This window comes from Mesoplodon mirus, assembly GCF_964341445.2.
Source record: "Mesoplodon mirus genome assembly, chromosome: 15".
Classification (NCBI taxonomy): domain Eukaryota; kingdom Metazoa; phylum Chordata; class Mammalia; order Artiodactyla; family Ziphiidae; genus Mesoplodon; species Mesoplodon mirus.
The window spans coordinates 26,522,666-26,549,364 of record NC_138991.1 but is presented as its reverse complement, the minus strand read 5'-3'; the positions used below and the strand labels follow the sequence as shown (position 1 = coordinate 26,549,364).

Below are 26,699 nucleotides of genomic sequence, written 5' to 3'. Positions count from 1 at the left end.
GAGCGGGGCGGACGCTCGCGCCCTTCCTTCCCTCCCCGCCTCCGAGTCGCGGAGCGCTCTGGCTCTTGGGCCGATATGGGAGCCGCTTCGTGGGCATCGTCGCCCCTGCCGCCGCGTGTGTCTCTCCTGCTGCTGCTTCTGCCGTTCCCGGGGCTGCCCGTGGGCTCCTGGGACCCGGCGGGTTACCTGCTCTACTGCCCATGCATGGGTAAGGCCTCCCGAGCCTTCTGTCCAAATGGGGAAACTGAGGCCCAGAGAGGAGAAGCCATTTCTCTGAGGCGCCCAGAGACGCCTTGACAGGTCCAGGAAAGGACCCCAGCGCGGGGCAGGGCCTGCTCCTCGCCTTTCTGCCCCAGTTGCAAGGGCACTGAGGGGACCTCTGTGTCCAACCTTCCGTTTGGCAGATGAGAAAACTGAGGCCGGGAGAGGTTACGATGTGTCTTGCGCAAGGCCTAAGCCAGCCCCGAGTCCAGTAAATGGAGTTAGTGGGGCAGGACTTGATGTCACTGACCCAACGCTGGCTCTGGGCGATTCTTTCATTCATTCAACACATATTTATAGGGCACCTACTGTGTGCCCAGCCCTGTTCTCTGCTCCAGGGATACGGTGGTGATAAGACAGAAAGCTCCATGCCCTTGTAGAGCCTTCATTTTAGTTGGGAAAGACAGACCATAAAAGATAAATATAAAAAATAAGTAACTGCATAGTATTTATGGATGAGTGCTATGGGAAAATAAAATAGAGCAGGGTAAGGGAGAATCTAAAAGCTCGCTGAGGGGTGCAATTTAAATGGCAGTGGTGGATCGTCACTGTTAAAGTTATTTCTTCTTAAAATCCTCCACACTCGTAACCATGATGATGTTGCCCTCTGCGCATCATCTCCACCACACCCTTCTCCCCAGACCCTCCAGCTGCAGGCACAGTTATCCTTTTCTGTTCCTTACACATACTCAGGTCCTGCAGCCTGTGCTATTCCCTCTGCCGGGGAACACCCTCCCCTTGCCTTGTGCCAGACCAGCTCCTTCCCATCCTCAGGCCACAGCTTAAATGTCACCAGAAAAGACTTCACTGACCTCAACCCAAATAATCTCCTCCTCATTGTTCTCCATCGCCAAACTTTTTTCACTTCTTTTTTGAACTTATCAAAATTTATCACTGTATATTTGTTTATATGTTTACTGTCCCCCTACCTGGACTGTGAATGCCTTGAAGGCAGAGACCTTGTCCTTCTTGCTCACTCCTGTGTCCCGGCACCTAGCAGAGAACCTGACACATTGTGGCCTCTCAACAATCTTTGTGGAATGAATGAATGGATGCCATGCTGGGGATAACAGAAAGAGTCAGACAGGGACCTTGCACCTGAGGCATTCACAGGCTGAGGAAACAGCCAAAGGCCGGGAAATGGGAAAGGACATTCTAGGAAGAGTGAAGAACCACAAGTATCTCATATCCAAGGTGGGAGGCAGAGGAGGGGAACTGAATATGGCAGAGAGGTAGTGAAAGGATCCCAGTGAGGGAGGCATTGGAGTTACCCCTTCACATGCAGATGGGAGGAAATAGAAGTAGAAGGTCACTCCTGGCTAATGGAACAGCAAGAGCAAAGGCACGGGGTGGGGATGGGAAGTGTAGAGCATGTTTGGGAAACAGCAAAGAACCTGGAGTGGCTGAGGCAGAGGAGGCAGGGCCTGAAGGGCCTCGACCGTCAGACCCAGGAGTCCAGACTTGATCCCATGCTGCCAGCTCCCCTGGCTCTCCTTGGTGTCCTGGCCCTCCACACTCCTGGCTCTGCATCCTTTCTGAGCCTTGCATGCCCCAAGCCCTCGTCGCCCTAGTCCTCACTTCACCTTCAATATACCATCCAGGGCGCTTTGGGAACCAGGCTGATCATTTCTTGGGCTCCCTGGCATTTGCAAAGCTGTTGAACCGCACCCTGGCTGTACCTCCTTGGATTGAGTACCAGCATCACAAGCCTCCTTTCACCAATGTGAGTACCTCCTGCTGTTGACCCTTGTCCGCCTTTCCCTAATCCTGCTCACCTCTGCCTGACCCCAAGTCTTTCTGTAGGCTTTGCCTCCCACCCCTCTGAGTTTGCCCTACACCCCCGCCCCCCAGAACTGTCTTCCCTGGCTAACTGGCTAACATTTATCCAGCACCTGTTGTCTGCCAGGCACTGTTTCTGAGCACTGCATCAGGATTAGCTCTTTTCCTTCTCATCACATCCCTATGAGGAAATGGGTTTAGAGAGGTTAGGTAACTTACCCACGCTCACACAGCTTGTGAGTAGTAGACTGGAATTCAAGCCCGTGTCCCTCTGACACCAGAGCCTGTGACCTGAACCTCCAGACTCCATTTCCAGCCTTGTTTGGACCCACCCATTGGTCAGAGGTGATGGTTGCTATTATCAGTTCTGAAGAAGAAACAGAGGCACAGGTTGGTTAATAACATGTCCAGGGCCACAAACCGGAGCAGTCTGGCTCCAGCACTGCCTCTCACCTCTCAAGGGGTCCCTTAGCATGGGAAGCCCAGCATCATCTAATTTCTTGCATGTTCTTTATGTCTTCCACCAGTCCTGTGTCTGTCATTGTTCACAATGTAACTCCAGGGGCCTGGCAGTAGGAACTGAATTAATATTCAGTGAATTGACTTTGAAAGTTTTTAATAAACTTCAAAAAATTATGTTTAGTATGTACAAAACACTGTATTTTATTCTTACAGCCTAAAACGTAGGTTTTATTTTTTCCTGCACATGCCTGTATTTAGAAAGGTTAAAAGCCAGAGTACCTGAGATCATAGCCTGGCTTCGCCACTTACTAGCTGTGTAGCCTGGGCAGGGTACTTGACCTCTTTGTGCCTCAGTTTCCTCATCTTTAAAATAGGCTGGTAATAATTGTTGCTACCTCCCTCAGTGAGTTAGCGATTGTGGAATGCCTCCCTCTTAGAATCAGCTGAAGCCATCAATTGAAAGTGCTTAGGATGCAGGGAGTCCTTAGTAACCGGGAGCTGTTGATGCTCTGACTTTTTGTACTCACTGTTATAGTTTAGACCTGGCCCGTTGGTCTCCCTCTGGTTTGCTTGCCTTCTCTCACCTTGCCTTCTCAACTAGGAGTCTTTCAGAGTCTCCACTTCTTGCTTTCTACAGCTTACTCAACCTACCCCAGTTGGGCTCCCCTTCCCCACTGAGACTGTTCTCACAGAGGCCACGAAGGACCTCAGAATTGCCAAATCCAGGAGTCATTTCTCAGTCTTTATCTCAACTGACCTCCCGGTGGCACCTGGCCCCATGTGCCTCTCTCCTTCTTGAACTTCCTACTCCCCTGGCTTCCAAGACACAGACTGTTGCTGCTTCAGCCCAACCTATCCACATTTTCCTCTTTGTGCTGCATCAGGGGCTCCTCTCTCCCCACCCACTGTTTAAATGTTGGTGCATCTCCTCTTTCTGTTTGCTTATTAGCTGTGTGACTTCAGATGAGTTACCTAGATTCTGTCCACCTGGGCTTCTTCATAAGTAAACTGGAGATGGTTGTATTCCTACCTCTTACAATTAGATGATCAAGTCCGTGAAACATGATGAGTACAGCACCTGGCACTAACCCAGCACTCAGTAAATATTAGTTGCTTTTATTACCATTATTTGCTTTGCTATAAGTTTCTGTTGACCCTTGGGCTTTCACTTTTCTCCACGTACCTCCCAAATTTACCTGTGGCCCAGACTCTCCTCTGACCACAGGCCTCGTGTTTCTAACTCCTACGCCTTGGGGTCTACTTGGATGACCCACAGATAATCTGAAGTTCACAAAGCCAGAACTTTCCCCTCAAACCTGTGTAACCACCTATATTTCCAGCCTTAGTTTATGTCACCTCCATTCACCTGGGCCAGGAACCTAGAAGTCATCCTAAATGCTTCCCTTTACTCTGTACTTCACCTCCCTTTACATTTTTTAGCCAGTCCATGCTTCCCCATCTCTCGGACTTTTGGAGATGCTCAAAAATATATGTTGAAACAAAGCAAAGCATACAAAACAAAACAAAAATACATGTTGAATGAATACTTGAACAAGTAAAAGGACCATTGCAGTAGCCTAATTCATCTCCTTCCTCTTATCTTACCATCAGTACCTTCTCTCTTCTGCCGCCAGAGTGATCTTTCAAGAAAGCAGATCTCATATTATTTCTGCTTAAAATCCTTCAGCAAGACCTTGTTGCTAATAATTAAGGTTCTCGAAGTCTGTTCATTGGAACATCAATGGCTCGTGCAGGAATGGTGCAGTGGTTAAGTCCGTTTGGGAAATTGTGTTCTCAATTCCTCATTCCCCCCAAATTTGGAGATTCAAAATGCATGTTAGCATATTAAAGGCCCTGAGAAGTTCTGTCATAAAGAAACCTGCTTAACATAGCATTTCCCAGGCCTGTTTATTTCTGGAGCCTTTTTATTGCGGAACCCTTTACCCACCTGAACTTGTGGAACATGCTTGGGAACTCTGACCTATAGGATAAAGTCTAAATTTTATTTCATGGTGTTCTAAGAAATTTTCTTAAGTCTAGAAAAATACAGAGATTACTATAATCACCGTCCATGTATCTACCACTAAAAATGATAATCATTAACATTTTGTCATCTTTGCTTCATGTTTTCTTTTTGTTAATAAAAGAAATAAAAGTTTATAGATAAAGTCGTTAAAAGATTGTGTCTTGGCTCGAGGCTACTTCTAGTCCCTCCCCCACCCCCAGAGGCAACCACTATCATGGATTTAGTGTCTTTTGGTATGACTCCTTCCAAGTTTTTTCCTGTACTACTTCCATTGTGGCACTGAGCATCCTTTTATCCATCTCTTGGTACAAAGGGCAGGATTCTCTAAGGCAAATACCTAGAGGTAGAGGGCACCTTTAAAATTCTATTAGATGCTTGTAAGGGGTTACACTCCAAAGTAGTTGTTCCAAAATGTATACTTCTACTATCAGCCGTATCTTTTCCAGTAATTAGTTAAGCTTTTAAATTTTTGCTGATCTCATGGGTAAGAAGTGGTGTCTTGTTGTCATTGTAATTTTCTTTTTCCTAATTCTTGTGAGCTTGCACATCTTTTGAGTGTGTTGGCTATTTGGGTTCCCTTTGCTGTGAGTTGCTCTCTCCTATTCTTTGCCCATGTTTTCTCTTGCATCATTTGTCTTTTTTCTTATAAATCAGCAGGCATTTTTGAATATGAGGTATATTACTGTTTGTTCTTTAGTTTGCAGATGTCTTCTCCCAGCCTCCGTTCTAACTGTGGTATCTTTTATCAAAAGTTGTTCACTGGCAGGTAGTCCAAGCTGTCTGGGTCTTAGAGTATATGGTTTTAATGAATGTCTTTGAAACAGCCACTAGGATACTGAGGAGGGGCCCTCGCCCCCTCCTTTTCCCCACTTTTCCTGTAGCTCCATGTGTCCTACCAGAAGTACTTCAAGCTGGAGCCCCTCCAGGCCTACCATCGGGTCATCAGCCTGGAGGACTTCATGGAGAAGCTGGCACCTACTCACTGGCCCCCTGAGAAGCGGGTGGCATACTGCTTTGAGGTGGCAGCCCAGCGAAGCCCTGATAAGAAGACATGCCCCATGAAGGTGGGTCCTCTGGGTCTGGGGGACCCTTTCTGCCTGTTCCAGGTCCTCTAGGCCCCTGAGACACTGTGCGATAGCAGTGTGTGGGAGAAGGCACCAGAAGGGCCTAGAATAGAAAGATGGAGATTTAAGTCCCATTTCTGGCATTTGTCAGCAGTTTCACTTTGGGCAGAGGACTTTGCTTCCTCTGAGCCTTTATTTCTACCTACAAAGTAAAGACACCAGTTCCTGCTGTGTCTTGCTCATAAAGTATCAATGAGGGCCAGGTGTAAGAGTGCTTGTAAACTGTAAAGTGCCACATCAGTAATAATCACTAATACTCTCACATAGCACTTACTACACGCCAGGTACCATGTTAAGAGCTTTCCACATATTATCCCACTTAATCCTTAAACTGTTCCATGAGGAAAGTACTATTGATACCCCATTTTATAGAGAGGACACTGAATACAACAAAGAGAGGTTTAATATTTTGCCCAAAATCATAACAGCAAATAAGTTGTGGTAATATGGCTCCATTGTCCACCCTCCTAACTTGTATACTTTCTTGCCTCTCAGCACGTAAATGAAAAGCTGTTATATTTATCAGTAGAAGTTTGTAAATTTCTGGCACTTTGGGAATAAGACAACCCTCAACATGTGTTTCAGTGCTTATGCTCAAGTCTGAGGAGGGTGGTTGGAGGAGCTGTGAAATTTGAGAAGGGAGACCTTGCTTACAGCCCCAACATTGCCCTCACTTGCTCTGTGAGCTTGAGCAAGTGTCTTACCTTGTCTGGGTCCTTGTTTCCATCTTGAAAATAAGGGCATTGGATTAGCTGGGTCTTGAAGGTCTCTTGGAGCTCGTAGTCCATGGTCCCAAATCCAGAGGTTGACTTCCTCCCCAGACCCCCACCAGTGCCGCAGGGTCAGCGGCATATTGCACACGAGCGGGAAAGACTCCTTCAGATACTGTGGTGAACGTTGCCTGCTGAAAACCAGACTGGAGGCTGAGCTGCCCTCCTCAGCACCCAGCCCAGAAATCACGAAGTGATATTCCTACTGGCCCATCCTATGAGGGTATTTCAGCCTGAGTCAAATCACCCAGGGTTCCCCCATCCACAGTTCCTTGGCCCCATCCCCAACTGGCCTTCCCTCCTGCTCAGTAAGCCTTTTCCCACTCTTCTTTCTCTAGGAAGGAAACCCCTTTGGCCCATTTTGGGATCAGTTTCATGTGAGTTTCAACAGGTCTGAGCTTTTTGCAGGCATTTCCTTCAGCGCCTCCTACAAAGACCAGTGGATCCAGAGGTATGTGGAGGGGGCAGCACTGCTGGGATTAGGGGAGAGGTGGGGGGCCCATGGGCATTCATCACCTTCCTAGCCCTCTTCCCCTCTACCACACCCTGATGTATGAGACCAAAGGTGCGGCTGTTCTGTCTGTTGAACTTGGGATCCTATGTGATCTGTTCCCATCTCAACGCCTGACACGGTGGGACATTGACCTGCCACAAGGTTGAGCAAGAGTTTATCAGCCAATAAAGGATGTCATAAAAAGAATATTGTGCAGTCACATGAGTCTCGATTTCCTCCTCTAGGCGTGAGAATCACTCCCCTGTTACCTTCCTCTTCACAAGGTGAAAATTGGAAGCTGCTTCTAGAGAAAAACAGCTTCAGTTGCAGACAGAGAAATGATGTCATCCTGATAATAATTGGATGTGCGTTATTAATTGTGCTCCAGTAAGCCCTATTAAAAAGCAAAAAATAGGTTAGCAGGGCATAGGCACAGGCTGTGAAATATTTATAGAGCATCTGTCACGTATGAGACATAGTGCTCAAAGGCCAGAGGTGATGCATAAAAAGGAGGAAGACCCAGTCTCAGCCTTCACCTGGCTACAGTCTAGATATAATGATGACACTAACATAGTACATTTGTCCCTGATGCTATAGGGTGACAAGAAAGAGCGTGGGCTTAGGTGTCAGACCTGGGTTAGAAACAATGAGGGGCTTTTGAATTCTTTTGAGGTCCCAGCACTTGGCATTTAGTTAGCCAAAGACAGACTGATGCAGAGGAACGAGCACAGGCTCAGGATAAGACAGCCCTGAGCTCTGACCCAGCCCTACCTCTTTCTCAGATGACCCTGAGTGAGCCATTCCAGCTGTCTGGCCTGAGTTTCCTCCTTGGTTTAATGGAAGGAGCACTATGGTATCTGCCTCCAAGTGTATAAATCACATGGCACATAGTAGAGGGCCAGTCACTGTTACCTGTTACTATTATTCACATGCTTTATTTTATTTAAATCTTTGAGAAATTTCATGAAATGGGTATTATGATCAATTTCCATTTGACAGGTGAAGAAACTGAGCTCAGTAAGGCTAAATAACTTGCCCAAGGTAATGCAGCTATTGACTGGGCAGCAGGGGTCTGTGTGTAAGGCTTTCATAGGTAATAAGAACTAATATTTATTTAGTGCTTACTTGTGCCAGTTGCTGTTCTGAATCTTCACTACCTAAGTCTTCTAAGGTAATAGCTCATTTAATGCTTCCATGAGTCTGGGGGACAAGTGTTATTGTCATCTCTGCTTTACAGGTAAGAAAATTGAGACAGAAGTGAAGTCGCTTCCCTAAGGTCATGCAGCTTGAAGTGGCAGAGCTGGGATTTGAATCCAGGCAGCCTGACTCCAGAGCACCCATTCTTCATCAATGTGGAGAAAAGAGCTTTGCCTTTAATAGCTGCCAATTCCTATTTGGGACTTGCCTTCAGAGCTAGTTCATGAGCTACTGAGGATACTCAGTCCTGGCAGAGTCTAATCCCCCTCATTGTTGATAGGGAATTGTTGATTCCCATTTGATCACCTGCTTGGTTCTCCCCATTCAACTCTGAATGACCCAGAGCTATTGCCAGATGGCAGACTTGTCCTCAAAGGATGGAGATTTGCCTCTAAAATGCCAGGGCGGAAAAAAACATGACACCAGCTCTAAAAGCAGCTCTAAGAGCAAATTCCAAAAAGCACACAGTCCTGGTTGGAAGAGAAGGGACAGGGCTGCATGGATTCATCAGTTGGACAATGTTGCTGAAACGCTTGTTCATGGCCCCATGGTCTTGCTTCAGTTCATTGAGTTGTAGGAATTGTGTAAGGGCTTGGGGAAGCTTGTGCCTTACAACCAAATTTTTGGGAAAGGAAGACTAGTGGGGAAGATGAGGTCCCTGGAGGCAGTTGGAGAGACCTAGGACCACCTGGGCAGCTGCCTTCCTTCCACACACATGTAAGAAGCACCACCTGAGTGTCAAGCACTGGTGTGGATGCTGGGGAGACAGGCAAGAATATCCAGAAGACATAGTGCTGTGAGGGACATAAGCAGGTGATGTGTGATTGGCAGGCAAAGACTTTGTCTTTGTCAGCTTGGACTGCTATAACAAAATACCACAGACTAGCGAGCTTAAACAACAGACATTTATTTCTCATGCTTTTGGAGGCTGGGATGTCCGAGATCACGGTGCCAACGTGGTCAGGTTCTAGTAAAGACTCCTTGGCTTGCAGTTGCTGCCTCTTACTGTATCCTCACATGTTGGAGAGAGAGAACGCTCTCTGGTCTCTTATAAGGGCACTAATCTCATCACAAGGGCTCTACCCTGATGACCGTCTAAATGTAACTGCCCCCAAAAGGCCCACTTCCTAATACTATCACATTGGGAGTTGGGGCTTCAACATATGAATTGGTGGCGGGGCGGGGGGCGGGGGCACAAACATTTAGTCCATAACAGATCTGAAGGATGAGGAGCCAGCCATGCCAAGAGCTGGAGGAAAAGGTAGTTCTTCATGGTGGGGACATTGCAAGCTCTGAGACAGGACAAACTTGGTGTGGTCAAGGGGCAGAAAGGCCGGAGTGGCTGGTGTGGAGCATTTCAGGAGGAGAAGGGTAGGGTGTTCCCGTCGTCCGTCACAGTGTCATAAACCACTCTAACACTCAGTAGCTCAACAACAATTTAGAATGATTGCTCAGAGTTCTGTGGGTCGACTGGGCTCAGCAGGGCAGGTCTTTGGTTTGGTTTTTGTTTTTCCATTTTCTTTATGGAATCCCAACTGTACAAAGTTCCAATCCATGTTAAACATCTAATTTCTTAAGATGAATACTCTTTGGAATACCCACCACATTTGGTGGTGGTTTTTTTTTTTTAATAAAGAAGAAAATTAAACTTACTCATACTCCCATCACCCCTCCAAAAAACTATTAGAATTTTGATATGTATACTTCCACCCTCCAAAATGGATATATTTTTATGTACATATACGATGTATACTTATACATATTAACTTAAAATGAAATTATTACATATAGTTTGTAATTGAGTAATTAACTATCTTTTCTGAGGAGTAATTGATATTTATCAGGTTAGTAAATAAATATCATTGGCAGGATCAGTTCTAAACATGTGAAAACATGAGATTTCAAAAAATGGTTAACTGCTGTGTATATGTGTATTCCACTCCATGCCAATGGAGTGTGTTGGGTAGGGTATGTGTGTGGGATATCCATTCATCTGTTGATGGACACTTGGGTTAGCTGGGCACTTTTTGCTTGTGGTCTCACATGGCTACAGTCAGCTGTCGGCTGGGACTGGAGTCATCTGAAGGCTCAACTGGGCTGCATGTCCAAGAGGGCTCACTCATGGCTGGCAGGTGGTGCTGGCTGTCATCTGGGAGCTCACCTGGGGCAGTCGGCTGGCATGTATACTCTTGACCTCTCCATGTGGCTTGGACTTCCGACAGCGTGGCAGCTGGGTTCTGAGAGGGTGCATCCAGGGAGTGCGTGCTCCAAGAGACAGAAGGTGGAAGCTGCTGGCCCCCTAAAGCCTGGGCCTGGCAACCAGGACACTGTTACCTCTGCCAAATGCTATTGGGAGGGGACATAGAGCCCACCCAATGGGAGGAGACTTGAATTAACCTGCCATATAGAACAGGAGACTGGAGAAGTGGGCAGGGGTCAGACTGTGCAGGGCTTTGTAGGCCCTGGTGAAGCAGTCTGATAAGAATCCTGTGAGTGTTTGCAGGGGTGAGTTTTGAGAGTTTAAGTATTTTAAACATTTTCTTAAGTAGTAGACACTTTCTTGCTGGAGAAAATAGTCCTTTGGGGGCAGGGGCATGGGTGTAGGGAGAATGGCATTAGAAAGGGTCAGCCGCTTCCCTGGCTCACTGTGTAACTGCAGATTGCTTCCCTTCTCTGGCCACAGTGCTCTATCTATAAAATGAAGGGATTGAGCAAGATCGGTCACTTTCAAACTGTTCTTTGAGTTTTAGAGTTCTGGAGAAGCGCTGTAGTGCTGTGGGGGCAGCAATGGGGGCCAAGTTGGAACTGCTCGGTTCCCCTCCCCCACTGCCTTTAACCAGTAACCCTCTTGTATATCAGCTAGAAGTGCTGGTGGCCACAGGTCCGGGTGTACCAGGTTTAACTTAGCTACATGTAACAGAAAACCCCAAATAACAGCAGACTAGCAAGATAAAAGTTCATTGTTTTCTTAAGTAAAAGGACTGGGCTGTGCAACCCAGGGCTGCATGGCAGCTCCCTTGTGTCTAGGAATTAGGCTCCCATCTCTGCTCAGCCATCCCAGTACTGGCTTTTTTTTTTTTTTTTGCCACACTGCACGGCATGCGGGATCTTAGTTCCCCAGCCAGGGATCGAACCCCTGCCCCCTGCAGTGGAAGCGCGGAATCCTAACCACTGGACCACCAAGGAATTCCCCCAGTACTGGCTTTTATCCTTAGTGTCACCTCATGGGCCAAGATGACTCACGAAGCCCCAGGTAGCTGCAAGGACCAAAGGGGCAGAAGAAGGGCACGTCCTCACCTTTCTAAGGAGCCTTCCTTATAGCTTGCTTACACCAGCTCATTGGCCAGTACTTAGACATGTGGCCATACCTAGCTACAAGTACTGAGAAATGTCTTTTTTGGGGCTTCTGTGTGTCCAGCTGAAAACTGGCTTCTAGGAAAAGAGGATAAGAGTTGTTTCTCCCCACTAAGTGATTTCCCGCTGAGGATCTTTCCAGCTCTGCTGGTTCTGAGTCTGTGAATACCCTGATGGAGATTTAATTGAACAGACATTTATTATTTATTGCACATTTACTGTTGGGAGGCTATGAACCATTCTCTTGGTATGAAGGCAACAGGTATTTGAGCACGTGGCTTATCGTTCTCCCAGGCTGCAGCCTCCTTGGGAGGACATAAACAGGTGACATGTAATTGGCAGGGCTGAGACCTGAAGGATGAGAAGAAGCCAGGCATGCAAAGAGCTGCAGGGAAAGGTAGTTCTTCATGTCAGGGACATTGAGAACTAGACTCTGCCTCTTTCATGTCCCTGCATCCTCTGCACTCAGCATAGTATCCATCCACTGGTGTATCCTGGGCTCACATGTGGGTGCTGTGCATGGAGAAACCCCAGCGTGGTAGGGGGATCTCAGTAGCGTCAGTGTGGTGGTGAACCCCAGAGGTTCACTGCACCCAGCAGCAGGAAAGTGTGCCTTCTTTAGCTAAACAGTGACCAGGCTAAAGGCCTGACTTAGGGTCAGCCATCAGGGATGTGAACAGATGGACCTGGTCAAGCTTTCTTCCCAAACATGACCCTTATTCTCCACTTTCTTTCCAAACAACACTCTCCTCCCTCATTGGGAGCAAATGAGCATGTCAGTCTTGGCCTCTTGCTGCTTGTCATGTCAGAGCTGACATTGCACTGGGACAGCTCTATGTGCTGATCCAGATCCATGTAGAGGGGATGGATATTCCAGATTTGGAATTCACCAAAGGTCAACAGCAGGTACTTTCTAAGAGGTCAAGGAGGGAACAGATCCTGATTTTATCCTAATGTTCCAGCCCCCTGGGAGATCACAGCTTTGCTTTCCATTTGAAACCCTTTAAGGTGGCTTATGAAAGTCACTTAGCTGAGGTCCTGGCCCACAGTAGATACTCAGTTACTATTCACTTCTTCCTCTAACCCCTGACAACCTGATCTGGTCTTTCTGGTGAGATCCCTGAATTCTCATTCATTCACTGTAAACATATTTATTGTACCTCCTATGTTTTGAGGCCTGTGCCTAGGCTGGGAATCAGAAGAATAAGCCACAGACTCGGCTTTTGAGGTGCTGTTGACTGGGTGGGGGAGCTGGGAGTGAGGTATAGTAGTTAAGAGCAAAGGTTCTGGAGGAAATTGCCTGGATTCAAATCCCTGCTCCATCAGTTCCTAGCTGTGTGACCATGAGCATGCTACTTAACCTTTCTGTGTCTCAATTTCCTCATCTGTGAAGTGAGACTAACAGTAGTACTACCTGACGGGGCTCTTAAGAGGATCAAATGAGTTAATGTACACAAAGTAACTGGAACATTGCCTGTCCCATGTATGTACATGTAAAGTCTGACAAGACGAGGATTAGATAGAGCCAAGCTGTCCATGAACACTTGCTGTGGCTTAGTTGGCACAGGCCTTGCACCAGTGTGTGTGGGAATCATGGTGAACAAGAGTGCCTGGGGCCTACCCTCATGGCAGTGGACAGGGAAGGTGGTTACTGAGCACATCAGTGTGCAGAAGGCAGCAAAGGAGAAGTGGTACAGAGCCCTCTCCTAGGAGCTGAGGCGTGGGAGCGGGAGCTGGCCTTGGAACTTTGGAAGGTGTTTGTGGAGCGAGGTGTTTGGTTGGGTGTGAATAAAGAGTAGCATGTCCATTGCAGCACTGTCGTAAGGGGAAAGATCGGAAACAGCCTCACTGACCAGCAGGAGGGGACTAGATAGGTAAACTGCAGCTTATTCATGCAAATGGAAAACTTCAAGAGACACTAACATGATCACATGATCCACACCATCAACATGGCCAAATCTTTAAAACAGAGTTGACTTTTCTTTAATAAATTTATTTATTTTTTTATTTTCGGCTGCGTTGGATCTTCGTCGCTGCACTCAGGCTTTCTCTAGTTGTGGCAAGTGGGGGCTACTCTTCGTCGTGGTGCACAGGCTTCCCACTGCAGTGGCTTCTCTTTGTTGCGGAGCATGGGGTCTAGGCATGCAGTCTTCAGTAGTTGTGGCACGCGGGCTCTAGAGTGCAGGCTCAGTAGTTGTGGTGCATGGGCTTAGTTGCTCTGTGGCATGTGGGGTCTTCCCAGACCAGGGATCGAACCTGTGTTGGCAGATTCTTAACCACTGAGCTACCAGGGAAGTCCCAGAGTTGAATTTTTTAAAAGTTGAAATAGGTTACATGCAATATGATGATGATGGTGGTGATGGTGAGAGAATTTTCTGGGAGCTTTCTACGTGCCAAGCACTGTTCTAAATGCTATGCTTATATTAATCCATTTGATCTCAACAGCCCTATGAAGTGGGAACTATTATCAGCTCTATTATACAGATAAGGAAACTGAGGCACAGAATGGTTAAGTCACCTGCCCGAGTTAGTAAGTGGCATAGTCAACATTAGAGCAGGGTCATCTGGCTCGACCGTCCATGCTTTTACCATTGCACTGTGTAAAGAGCACACAGAATAATGCCTTTTAATATAAATAGTAAAGTGTAATCATGCATAAAACCACAGTATCTTCTGGAAAGAGGAGGAAGTGGGAAAGAGATCGTAGGATAGAGCTTTTATTCAGGTGTATATTTTTTAAAATCTGAAACAAAGTAAAATATTAATATTTGCTAATTTGGGTCACAGCTCAGTGGACTGTTAAATTATTTTCTGTATTATCCTGTATGCTCTGAAATTTTTAATAAATTTTCATTGATATTTTTATTGAGATAACTGTAGGTTCACATGCACTTGTAAGAATTAATACAGAGAGATCCCCTGTACCCTTTACCCAGTTTCCCCCAATGTTAACATTTTGCGAAACTATAACACAGTATCACAACCAGGATATTGACACTGGTACAGTCCATCCATCTTATTCAAATTTCCACAATGTTACTTGTACTCACTTCTATGTGTGTGTATACTTAGTTCTATTCAGTTTTATCACGTGTGTATGTTCATGTATCCATCACCACAGTTAAGATATCAAACAGTTCTAACATCACAAAGGTCCTTGTGTGGCCAATTTATAACCACACCCACCTCCCTAAACACACACACACACACACACACACACCCAGCCCCTGGCAACCACTAATCCCATCTCCATTTCTTTTTTCTCTACTTTGTCATTTCACAAATGTTATATAAATGAAATCATACAGTATGTGACCTTTTGAGGCTGACTTTTTTCACTCAGCATAATTCCCTTGAGATCCATCCAAGTTGTTCCCTGTATCAGTAGCTGGTTCCTTCTTATTGCAATAGTGCTCTATGGTGTGGATGTACTGCAGTTTGTTTAACCAGTCACTTGTTAAACGACGTCTGAGTTGTTTCCAGTTTTTGACTATTATGAAAAAAGCTGCTGTGAACATTCGCATACTGGTTCACGTGTGAATATAGGTTTCCATTTCTCTGGGATAAATGCCCAATAGTACAGTTGCTGGGTCATATCGTAATTGCATGTCTGGTTTTATAAGAAACTGCCAAACTGTTTTCCAGAGTGCCTGTACCTATTTCATAATTTTAGGAAAAGGATTTTGGCTGGCAGAGGGAAGGCATACCAGGTAGAGGGGAGAAGTCTGCAGAGATCTCTAGTTTGAAAGTGCATTGCAAGCTTATGGAAGAGCGGGGCATTTCATGTTGCTGAAATATAGTCTGGGCTTAGCTAATGAGGGAACACAGGTTTGCTCCTCACTCTATTCAGTCAGCAGATCTTTACTGAGCTCTTACATGTACTGTTCTAGGCACGCGGAGATACTGACTTCAGAAGCCTGAGTCCAGCAGACTTTTCTGGGCTCAGGGGTAAAATAATTACAAGGTGCATTGTGAACAAGGGGGAGGGAGAGCCTTCGGCAGGGTATGTGGGGGGCATCTACAGACCTCTCGTGTTTTCCGTGAGAGCAGGGACCATGCCTGTCTCATTCTCCCCTGGCCCCCAGCACATAGTAGGCAATCCATAGATAATGTGTTAAATGTTGAGTGAATGGTCTCATCCAGCGTACACATTCCCTGGGAGTGTGACCTGTCAGCAGCTGCACTTCCCGATCCCACTGTGTTGGTCAAATGGCAAAGACTCAGTCTAGGCACCCCAACCTGGAGTGAATTACCGCACCACATATTGGAAGCCAGCATGACATACAAAAGGTTGGAATGCTCTACTGTAAATTTTTAATTGTTAAACAATCAAAGAGGGTTGTAAATTCCGTGTGGCAGGACAGTATTGCATACTGTGCCTCTTGCCGCCGCCAAGGTCTCTTATCAGCCCGTTGGGGTTTCACAACCTCTCGTGCTTCTTGCATGTTGCAGGGGCCCCTCCGCAGGGTCTCTGGGGCATAGTGCAACGCCGTGTTTTCTCCCATGGGGGTGGCGGCCAGACTCGCTGTGCACTCTCTGTCTGACTTCTTCTGTCTCATGCCTAGATTTTCTCCAGAGGAACATCCAGTGCTTGCCCTGCCAGGGGCCCCGGCCCAGTTCCCTGTCTTGGAGGAGCATAGGCCGCTCCAGAAGTACATGGTGTGGTCAGATGAGATGGTGAGGACAGGGGAGGCCCAGATCCGTGCCCACCTCATCCGACCCTATGTGGGCACCCACCTGCGCATTGGCTCCGACTGGGTAACTTCCCCCTTCTTCTCATGGCTGGGATGGACACATCTCTGAGCAGGGCCCATGCCTGTGGGGGTTGGACACTGAACCTACTGCACCACATCCTAGCCAGGGTAGAGAGGTCTCACTTGGCCAAGTTCACAGGACTGTGCCCCACGATCCCACCACAGACACGTCAGAAATGTAGCTCCAGAACGCTTGCTTGGCAGTTTTCATTTTAACAGTTGCCATTTTTATCCTCATTCACAGACGGATAAACTGAGGTATCAAGCTAGGCTCTGGGTCAGACAGCAAGCCAGAAAGAGCCCCATAGCCCACAGTCCTCTGTCCCAGCTCAGTGTTTAGCCAGTAGACTCCTTGTTGAAAAACAAGCTCTGGAGGTTGGGTGGGGCTCCCAAGAAATGAAGATGTCATCCTCCAACTTTGGCAGCTGCTTAAATGTGCAGAAAACTCATCAGGTTATCCTCCCCGTGAAAATCACTGGAGTAATGTAGACAATCTCCTTAGTTTACAGAAGAAGATATATATGTATGTATGTGAGAAATACTCATCGTTGAAAACTTGAAAAATACTGAAAAGTATAGAAAGTAGATCAAAATTCATTCAGTGTCAATTGAGGAAGCAATCACACATTTACCCACTAGATTCCCTTCCTGCCCCCTTCCACAAAGTAAAGGAGCCAGGCCCAGTGCATTTTGTGAGTGGTTTCAGATAATTCCCATTTATGCTTCCCTAGAACATAAGATATAAGATGCTTTTTTTTTTTTTTATAAAGCTAGCATAATGCTAATACCAAACTCAGATAAGGTCAACTCTGGAAAGTACAGTCCATTCTCATAAAGAACATAGATGCCCAGATCCTAAGTAAAATATTACCAAGTAAAATCCAGTAGCATATTAAAGAACATATAACACAAACAAGTAAAGTTTATCCCAGGAATGCAGTGAAATTCACTATATTAACACCCAAAGAATAAAAATCATATAATCATCTCAGTGGAGGCCAAGAAAGCACTTGATAAAAAGTCAACAGTCATTTATGATTTAAAAAAGAAGAAAAACAACTCTTAACCAACCAGGAATACAAGGGACCCACCTTACCTTGATAAAGGCTATCTCTCCGAAACCCACAGCAAACACGTACTTCTTGGGAGCTATCAGAAGTGTTCTCACTGAAGTCAGAAATCAGACAAGGCTGCCCATCGTCACCACCACAGTTCAGAATTCTGCTGGAAGTCCCAGATAGTGCAGTTATACCAAGAAAAAAAATTGTGAAAAGCCAATATCCCACTACCCAGAAATAACCACCGTTAACTGTTCTGATGCATTTCCCTCTTCCCTCAATGCTTTAAAAAAAAAAAAAAAATAGTTGCGCTCCTCCTGTATTGCCTGCCTTTTCCCCCTTCCCGGCTCTGGCTTCTGGGGTTGCGGGCGGTGGCCGTCTTTAGCTCTGTCCCCACCCACCCCACAGAAGAACGCGTGCGCCATGCTGAAGGACGGGACCGCCGGTGCCCACTTCATGGCCTCCCCGCAGTGCGTGGGCTACAGCCGCCACACCGCCGCCCCGCTCACCATGACCATGTGCCTCCCCGACCTGAAGGAGATCAGGCGCACCCTGAAGCTCTGGGTGACGGCGCTGAACGCCCAGTCGGTCTACATTGCCACTGACTCTGAGAGTTATGTACCCGAGATCCAGCAGCTCTTCAAAGGGAAGGTACACATGGGGCGTGGGCCTGGTGGGAGGGCAGCAGGAAGGGAATCAGAGGAAGCGCCAGGGTGGTCTGCCCGCTCCCACCTCATGCTTCACGTCCTGCCACCACCAGGCTTTTACTTGAACATCAGGTTCCCTTCCAGTTCCTACCCTTCTTTAAACCCCAGCTCAGACACTTCCGCAGGTGCTCTGCAGATTTCCCTGCACACCTGTCGCTAATGGATCCCTACTGGGAGCTGTCACAGCACTCTATCACATCTCCTCCTGAGACACCTTCTAGACTGTGAGACTAGTGTACAAACAGGTCTTATTTCTTCCCAGTTGTGACTCCTTGAAGGCAGGATCCAAGGTGGACTCACTGTTCTACTCCTCAGGGTGTAGCCTGTTGCTTTGACCTCCTCAAGGGCTGAGACCCCGCCTTGCCATTACACTGTCTAGGACAGTGCCTGACACGTGGTAGACACTTGGTAAATGTTTGGTGAATAAGGCCATAAAGAGTGGGCCCTTGGTAGGGGTCCAGTGCAGCAGAGGGATTAAGAACATGGACTCTGGAGCCAGAGGACTTGGGCTCTACTCACTGTGCAGCCTTACACAAGTTACTTTACCTCTCTGTGCTTCTGTTTCCTCGTCAATAAAATGGGACTGAGAGTCGTGCCTGCATCTCATAGTGTAATTGTGAAGATCAAATGTAAAGAAATTAAAACAGGTCCAGTAAAAAATAAGTGCTGAATAAAGTTAGCTGTCATTGATAGTAGAAGTAGGTGGTTGATGAATACAAGGAAGGCTCTTCTGTGCTTAGTAAATGATTAAAGAGGTGGTGAATAGTAGGTGTTCAGTATATGAGTAAATAATAGAACAGGCTTGTTACTGTATGAGTGAAGAATAGGTAATAAGTAAGTAGGTATCGATAAAATGATGGAGTTAATAGTGAACATTCAATAAGACTTTTGAGTGAATGAAGGCCCTAAATGCTTGTGCAGACCTTAAAAGACAGACATCCGCTTTCTAGCAGTGGGTGCCCTTGGCTTTATGTCGAGGGGCTCCCTTTCTCTCTTTTACCGGCTTGTAGAGGAAGTGCCGAGTCAGAGCATTCTGGTCCCCACCCACCCGCTTTATAGAAGAATATCAGAGCCGGGAGACCTTGGAGTGTCTCTAACCCAACCCCTGCATTTTATAACTGAGAAAACCAAAGTCCCATGAAGGAATAGAATTTACCCAGGAGGTCTGGGGGCTCATTTTAGTGGGCATGACACAGAGCGGGTAAGTTTCAGGGCGTGGGTGGAATTGTTCAGGGGATTTTGGCCATGGTTAAACTGCTATGATTTTTATGCTGCCATCCAAATAGCAAGATGATGATTTTTGTTACATCAGAAATCTCTGTGTGACAGCAAAGCACTTTCAGCCCCAACTCTGCCCACACCCCCATTTGGAGAGTCCCAGGGAGTTTTTTTGTGCGTTTCTAGAGTTGGTATGTTTGTTATACCTTGAGCTTCTTGCCATTTTCTATTTCCTGTTCCTGTGCCACTGTTCTTGCCCTTCTCCACCACTCAGCCCCCTGCTCCATGGGCTCAACCCACCCTTCATCTTGAACTAAGCCTTGCTCATCTGTTAAGCTGGGCCAGTGCTGATCCGGTGATACTGATAAATAAGGTGTGGTGCTGCCTTCCAGGGCTCACAGTCTAAACTCAGGAAAAGAGATTTGCAAAGAATTATAAGATACGCCACAAGAGAGGGCCAGGCTTGGGTGTGGAGGCTCATTCACTCACTTGTCCAGTCAACAGATGCATACTGAGGCAGACCCCAGCCAGCAGCGACAAGCAAACTGACACAGCCCCAGCCCCAGTCAGGTGCAGGAAACAGACGTTAACTAAGGAGTGAAAGCTACACACTGAAATGTGTACTATGAAGTAAAAGCACGTGGTTCTGTGAGAGTGTAGAGCACAGGAGCCTGGACTAGATGGGGGAGCCAGGGAGGGCCTCCCCAAGGAGGTGTGACTTGAGCTGCAGGGTGAGAGTTAAGTAGGGGTTAACCGAGCAAAGAGACAAGCACTCCAGACAGAAGAGCATGTGCAAAGATCCTGAGGTGGAAGGGAGACTGGTGTAGTGGCTGGAGCTCAAGGTGGAGAGGCAGTTGAACAGGCGTTATAGGCCACATTCAAGATTTGTCATCTTTATCTGAAGAGCAGTAGGACACCAGTTAAGGGTGCTCAGCTTGGGGTAGAGGGAGGAGTAGGGGGGTAGGGGAATCTGAAAAAGTTTCCTTTGGCTACTTTCCTTTGGTGAATAGACCTGGAGGAGAAAAGATTATGGTGACTGGCCAGGGAGTAGTAATCCATCAAGAGAAGGGTTCACCTTTGGGGAATATCTCGGGGATAGATTGGACAGGACTTAAGTCTTGGAGGCATCCAGGCAGCAGAACCAAGTGGGTGGGGTGCGCTTTGGTCAGATCATGGTTTGGTGGGAGAAGCCAAGCCCCTCATGTGACCTTGAGCTGAACCTTGAGAGTATGGTCAGGACCGTGGTAGATGGGAAAAGGCGTTCCCGACAGAGGGAACCAACAAGCAAAGGCAGAGTGTGAGTAAGTGGTGTGTCTGGAGCTGAGGGGCTAAGGCAGCTGCTGGGCAGCACTTCTCTCAGGTGCCCCGACCCTACATTTTAACCCTCTGTACGCTTCCTTGTCTGTCTGTGGCTTCAGCACAGGGAAAGAAGGTGGCAGGTGGCTGCAGGCCTTGGCTGAGCTGGCCACTGAGGCCTGCACCCTGGCTAAAACACCCTGCCCTTCCTCCTGCAGGTGAAGGTGGTGAGTCTGAAACCTGAGGTGGCCCAGATCGACCTGTACATCCTCGGCCAAGCTGACCACTTTATTGGCAACTGTGTCTCCTCCTTCACTGCCTTCGTGAAGCGGGAACGGGACCTCCAGGGGAGGCAGTCCTCCTTCTTCGGGATGGACAGTCCCCCTCAGCTGCGGGATGAGTTCTGATCCTAACTGGAGGATACCGCCTGTCTGAGTTGTTCCCTCCAGCCAGGCCTGGCAGCCAGAGGTGCTCCCAGGATTGATCCCCAAGGATCAGAGAACAGAAAAAAGTACCAGGGACTTCCTGGAGGAGGAGGAAGACAGTCCATCTCCCAGGGCACGGGGCTTCCAAGCTTCTAGTAGCCAGACCATCTCCCTTTCTCATGTGCTCCCTGCTGCTTCTCCTGGGAATTTCTCACACCAGCAAAGCAGTCCAACATCTGTCTTTTTGTCTGCCCTGCTCTGAGCAGCCTGGGATGCTGAACTCTATTCGGAGAGATTTTTTTATATAGAGAGAGAGATTTTTATAGTTTTGATACAGGGTCATTACTCCCCTAGAACTCTCCCTCATTTAAAAAAATCAGTGAAGTTCATTAACATAGGTACCTGAAGTGACCTTAACAGAATGTGGATAAGGCCAGGGGTGGGTGGGTGTATTGACCGCTTTTCCAGATGACCCCCAAAGTGGCCCTCAGACTCATCCCCACTGCCTGGCCAGAGCCATTGTCAGCCCCCCTTTCCTAGGCCATTGCCAGGGTTTGGGGCACAAACACTTTTCTCCATTGTACACACTATGCAAATAGAAGTTATCAATCACGGTGCTGTCAGTACCCCGAAGACGGCTAAGTGCTGCTCCCACAGCACATTCCCGGCAAGGAGCACCTGCCATCAAGCCAGACCATCATATTGCTCTCAAAGTCTCTTGGTAGTTGGTGGCCTGCCACAAACCTGGCACCGTCAGGGTTTCATAACACCTCACCAGGGCCAGGACTTGCTGGTTTGGCAGGATCCTTCTGAAGTCTCCTCTTCTGATCTCATGTCCCAAGGGGCCTAGTTGTAGAATTTTGCCATTAAGCTGCTATCCAAGGCCTGTCCTCCCAGGCTTCCTCCTGCAGTTGGAGCCCTCAGACTATATTCTCACAAGGGAGTGTTCACTAAGCCTCTGACCAGATCAAAGATGCTCAGTCCCCAGGAGCCATTGGATTCCCAGGTTTTTTTGCCCATCTCATCCAGTATAATCTCAGCCAAGCCCACGAGGCTTAAGGTGTTAACAGTCATAAGTTTCTTTGTCTCTCAGATGCTGTAGTTGTAAAAATCCATGACTCCTGAGAGTCTGATTTTTTTGGCCTTGTGGTTCTAAAATTCATGTCTTAACACCTGCCAATTACTTCCCCGCCATCTGGCCTCCCTCAGAAGGCCACAGTCAGTCCTGGTAAGGTAGAGGAGATTGATGAGAGCCAAGCCCAGAGCTCCATGCAGTGGTGTCCCTTGGGTAACCTTTGGGAAGAGATTCTTTGTTTTCATGGCAGACTGAATCAGAGGCTTCAGGGCAACAAGGATCTCAGACACCAAAGGTGGCATTCGCTGCTTAGAGCTGCCGCCCAACTCTTAGCAGGAGAAACTATACAGAAAGGGCATTTGAATTTTCCTTCTGGGGGAACTGTTTTAAATCCTGGGTGGACTCTGAGAGGTGGTTTATCTGTTCAGACTTGTTCACTAGCCTCACTGTGGGACGTGGGAACCCCTGCCTCCATCCGGCGGTTGGGGGCGTTTGGCTTTCCGCCTGATGTCATTTGCTGCCCTACACTAGGCACATGCCTTAGAGTCTGCGGCTCTAATGGGCCAGCCAAATCCTCGTGTCTCTGAAGGTGAGGGTGCTGGAGTTGTAGTCAGATTCAGTGTGTTTTGTAGGCAAGTACTTTCTTCCTTTGACCCAGTTTCCTCACCTACAAAATGGTGATAAAACTGACTGGGTTGTTGAACAGCCCCAATCAGATAAGAGCCCGTTGTAAATGTGAAAGAGACAAAGGCAAATACATGGCTATTGATAATTTGACTGCCTCTCCTTGCATGCCTCCTTTGTGCCAGGCACTGTGCTTGCTAAGTGCTCTGTGGACATTCTCTGGTTTAGCCCCCACCTCAGCCCTGGGAAGTAGGAACTTCTGCGCAGGGCAGAGTTTTTTTTTTTTTTTAATTATTTTTGGCTGCGTTGGGTCTTCGTTGCTGCGTGTGGGCTTTCTCTAGTTGCGGCGAGCGGGGGCTACTCTTCGTTGCGGTGTGCAGGCTTCTAATTGCGGCGGCTTCTCGTTGAGGAGTACAGGCTCTAGGAGTGCGGGCTTCAGTAGTTGCAGCACGGGCTCAGTAGTTGCAGCTAGTGGGCTCTAGGTTGCGCGGGCTTCAATAGCTGTGGCGCATGGGCTTAGTTGCTTTGCGGCATGTGGGATCTCCCCGGACCAGGGATCGAATCCGTGTCCCCTGCATTGGCAGGCGGATTCTTAACCACTGAGCCACCAGGGAAGTCCCACAGGGCAGAATCAACGCTCAGAAAATTCTCAGTTTCCCCAGGACCACACAGCCAGTAGTGGTCAGCCCGGATGTGACCTCCAAACGTCAGTGCTGTCGGCCAGCACGCTCTGCCCCTCCAGTTCACAGGATACACTTTATGCTGTGTGCTGTGGAGGCTTCAGATGGAGAAGTGGTCAGCCACCTTTATCCCCACTGGGCCGCAGCCGTGGGTCTGCCACTGCCAGGACCTTTCAGGCAGGGGGAATCACCCAAGAAACAGAAAGCCCACATTGAAGCTTACAGTTCTCTTGGGTGGTTGCTTAATTCAACATGCTTTCATTCAGCAGGTGTTTATTGACCCACTGTGTGCCAGGCTCTGTGCTAGGTCCTAGGGATTCAGCGGAGGATCAGACATAAAGTCTTTGTACTCAAGGAGTTTGCATTCTAATAAAGTAGAAGACATAATAAGCAAATGTACTGTGGGAGGTGTTAAGTGCTTTAAAGAAAAATAAAGGGCGTGGTGGGTGCAGATGGGGAGTAGTCCTGGTTTAGATGAGCTCAGGAAGGCCTCTCTGAAGAGCTACTGTGGAGGGCGGAGGGGCGCACTCATCCAGAGATCTGGAGGCAGCGCTTTCCTGGCAGAGGAAACGTCATGTGCAGAGGTCCTGAAGCTGGAGTGAGTGTTTGAAAAATAGCAAGGAGGTCAGTGTGGCTGGAGTTGCAGAAGCGAGGCAGGGAACAGAGTAGATGAGAGCAGGTGACGTGACCCATCCTACAGCCTGGAGGGCAGTGTAAGGTCAAGACTTGGCTTTTATTTGGAGAGGTATGGGAAGCCTTGTTGGGTCTGAACAGAGGAGGGTCATGGTCTGACTTACTTTTTTTTTTTTTTGAAGTTTTGGTTAATTTTTTTTTCTTCTGGCTGCATTGGGTCTTTGTTGCTGCACGCGGGCTTTCTCTAGTTGCGGCGAGCGGGAGCTGCTCTTCATTGTAGTGCGCGGGCTTCTCGTTGCAGAGCACGGGCTGTAGGCACGTGGGCTTCAGTAGTTGTGGCTCTAGGGCTCAGTAGTTGTGGCTTTCAGGCTCTAGAGTGCAGGCTCAGTAGTCGTGGCACATGGGCTTAGTTGCTACGTGGCATGTGGGATCTTCCCCAAGCAGGGCTCGAACCTGTGTTCCCTGCATTGTCAGGCGGATTGTTAACCACTGCGCCACCAGGGAAGCCCTGATTTACATTTTCGAAGGGCCTCTCTGGCTGCCACGTGGAGAAGAGATGGGAAGGAGGAAGGGTAGCAGCAGGGAGACCAATGTGGGGCTGTCACAGGGATGCAGGCGAGAGAGATGATGGGGCTTAGGCAAAGGTTATTGTCTTGAAAGTGGTGGGAAGTGATTAGGTTCTGCATGTATAAAATCATTTAAAAATATCAGTCTTTTTTAAAGATATAAGTCTTTGCATAGTTTTAATCATGCAGTATTTACAATTTAATGTCCTGTTTTTCACTGAATAGTATATCATGTTTTCCATGTTTGTACATGGCCTGAATAAATGTTTTTAATGATATAAAATTCCATTGAGGGGTGTCCCAAAGCTTACTGTTGTCCTATTATGAGAACTTAGTATGTTCCCAATTTTTCACTGCTATTATTTGAAAAATATTTTTATTTGTAAGTCTTTTTCTATATCTAAAATTTTCATTAAGATAAATTCCCAGAAGTGGATTTGTTAGATCAAGACTTAAAAACTTTTTTTTGGAAAAAATTCAAATCTACATAAAAATTGTGAGTAATAAAATGAACTCTCAGTTTCAACAATCCTCAACGTTTCACCAGCCTTGTTTCATTTACTCTCTCATTCCCAAGTCCATGTGCTGGAGACTTTTCAAGAAAATCTGAATGTTTCAAAGGAAGGGCCTAGGGGCTTCCTTGGTGGTGCAGTGGTTAAAAATCTGCCTGCCAATGCAGGAGACATGGGTTCGAGCCCTGATCCGGGAAGATCCCACATGCTGCGGAGCAACGAAGCCCGTGCACCGCAACTACTGAGCCTGCGCTCTAGAGCCCGCGAGCCACAACTACTGCGCCCACGTGCCACAACTACTGAAGCCCACGCGCCTAGAGCCTGTGCTCCGCAGCAAGAGAAGCCACCACAATGAGAAGCCTGTGCACCACAACGAAGAGTAGCCCCCGCTTGCCACAACCAGAGAAAAGCCCACATGCAGCAACGAAGACCCAACGCAGCCAGAAATAAAATAAAATAAATTTACAAAAAAAAAAAAAAAAAAAAAAAGGAAGGGCCTAGAGGGTTTGCTGACACACTGAAGTGGGGTTAGGAGAGAAGAGGGAAGTCCAGAATGCTCTGAGGTTTAGGGCCCAAGCAACGGGGAGAAGGAGCTGCCCCTGATTTGCAGAGTGACCTTGATGCGGGTCACTCACCTCTCCACCTCACCTGTGAGTTCCAGGTGTTAATAATGGTGGTCTCTGGAGGCTCCTTGGAGTGCTGGTTGATATATCAGATTCTGGGCACCCACCCAGGCCTGAGGCATCAATGTCTGTGCAGTGCCCAAGAATCTGCATCTTAAGCACCTACAAGTGACTGTGATGCCCAGTAGCCCAAGACCTACTTAAATTGTGGTCCTTGGACCAGCAACATCGACATTATCTGAGGCAACTTGCTAGAAATGCAGGCTCCTAGGCCCCACCCCAGACCTGCTGAATCAGAATCTCTGCGGATACAGCCCAGGAATCTTTTAACAAGCTCTCCAGCAGCTAAAGTTTGAGCACCACTGATAACAAGGTTGTGGGGTTGGCACACTGTGGTCAGCCAGCAAGCACTTATGGAGGCCCTTCACTGAAGTGCCTCCCTGGCACTCCTCGAAGCTTCCACCAAGCGTGGTCAGCGGCGTGGCTGTGTGAGGTGCTGAGTAGTGCTCAGTTTGTGTTGTAACATTGACTTTTTTCTCTTTTTTGTGCACTGGGGGAAATATACAGCTAGATAGTCAAGCCCTTCAGTAAATGGATCTCATTGTTTTAGGATGGGGCCAAACTTACATAAGCAAAATGATGGGAATTACTTTTTTTTTTTTTTTTTTTTGGCGGTACGCGGGCCTCTCACTGTTGGGGCCTCTCTGGTTGCGGAGCACAGGCTCCGGACGCGCAGACTCAGCGGCCATGGCTCACGAGCCCAGCCACTCCGTGACAGGTGGGATCTTCGCAGACCGGGGCACGAACCCGTGTCCCTTGCATCGGCATGCGGACTCTCAACTGCGCCACCAGGGAAGCCCGGGACTTACATTTTTTAAAAATTAAGTAACTACCAGTAGAGGTGGGTTGTGGATGAGGCAGAAATGGAGAAACTGGTGTTCAAAGGAACCAAAGCTGGGGAAATGCTGTCCTTATAGATCCTCCAAAAGTATGGAAGGGAGTGGACAGGAAGGGGGCAAGGAAGGTGAGACAGGATAGAGGACGGAAGAAAGCTGAGCTCTC

The 26,699-nt window shown here is 47.7% G+C and overlaps 1 protein-coding gene across 1 annotated transcript; it reads left to right on the top strand.

Annotated features, from left to right (window-relative positions):
* Positions 1-3: 3 nt before the first annotated feature.
* Positions 4-25,033, top strand: POFUT1 (protein O-fucosyltransferase 1). Its single transcript, XM_082600346.1, has 7 exons — positions 4-208; positions 1,863-1,984; positions 5,410-5,592; positions 6,761-6,873; positions 16,032-16,224; positions 17,687-17,929; positions 20,718-25,033. Exons 1-7 carry the CDS (start codon positions 76-78, stop codon positions 20,904-20,906), a joined length of 1,176 nt encoding a protein of 391 aa, XP_082456472.1. The 5' UTR covers positions 4-75; the 3' UTR covers positions 20,907-25,033.
* Positions 25,034-26,699: the final 1,666 nt, after the last annotated feature.

Bases quoted from the DNA above. Each gene is read 5' to 3' on its own strand.
- POFUT1 (XM_082600346.1), top strand. From the start codon at position 76: ATGGGAGCCGCTTCGTGGGCATCGTCGCCCCTGCCGCCGCGTGTGTCT. The intron at 16,225-17,686 runs GTAACTTCCCCC...CCCACCCCACAG, and splicing joins TGCGCATTGGCTCCGACTGG to AAGAACGCGTGCGCCATGCT. The intron at 17,930-20,717 runs GTACACATGGGG...TTCCTCCTGCAG, and splicing joins AGCAGCTCTTCAAAGGGAAG to GTGAAGGTGGTGAGTCTGAA.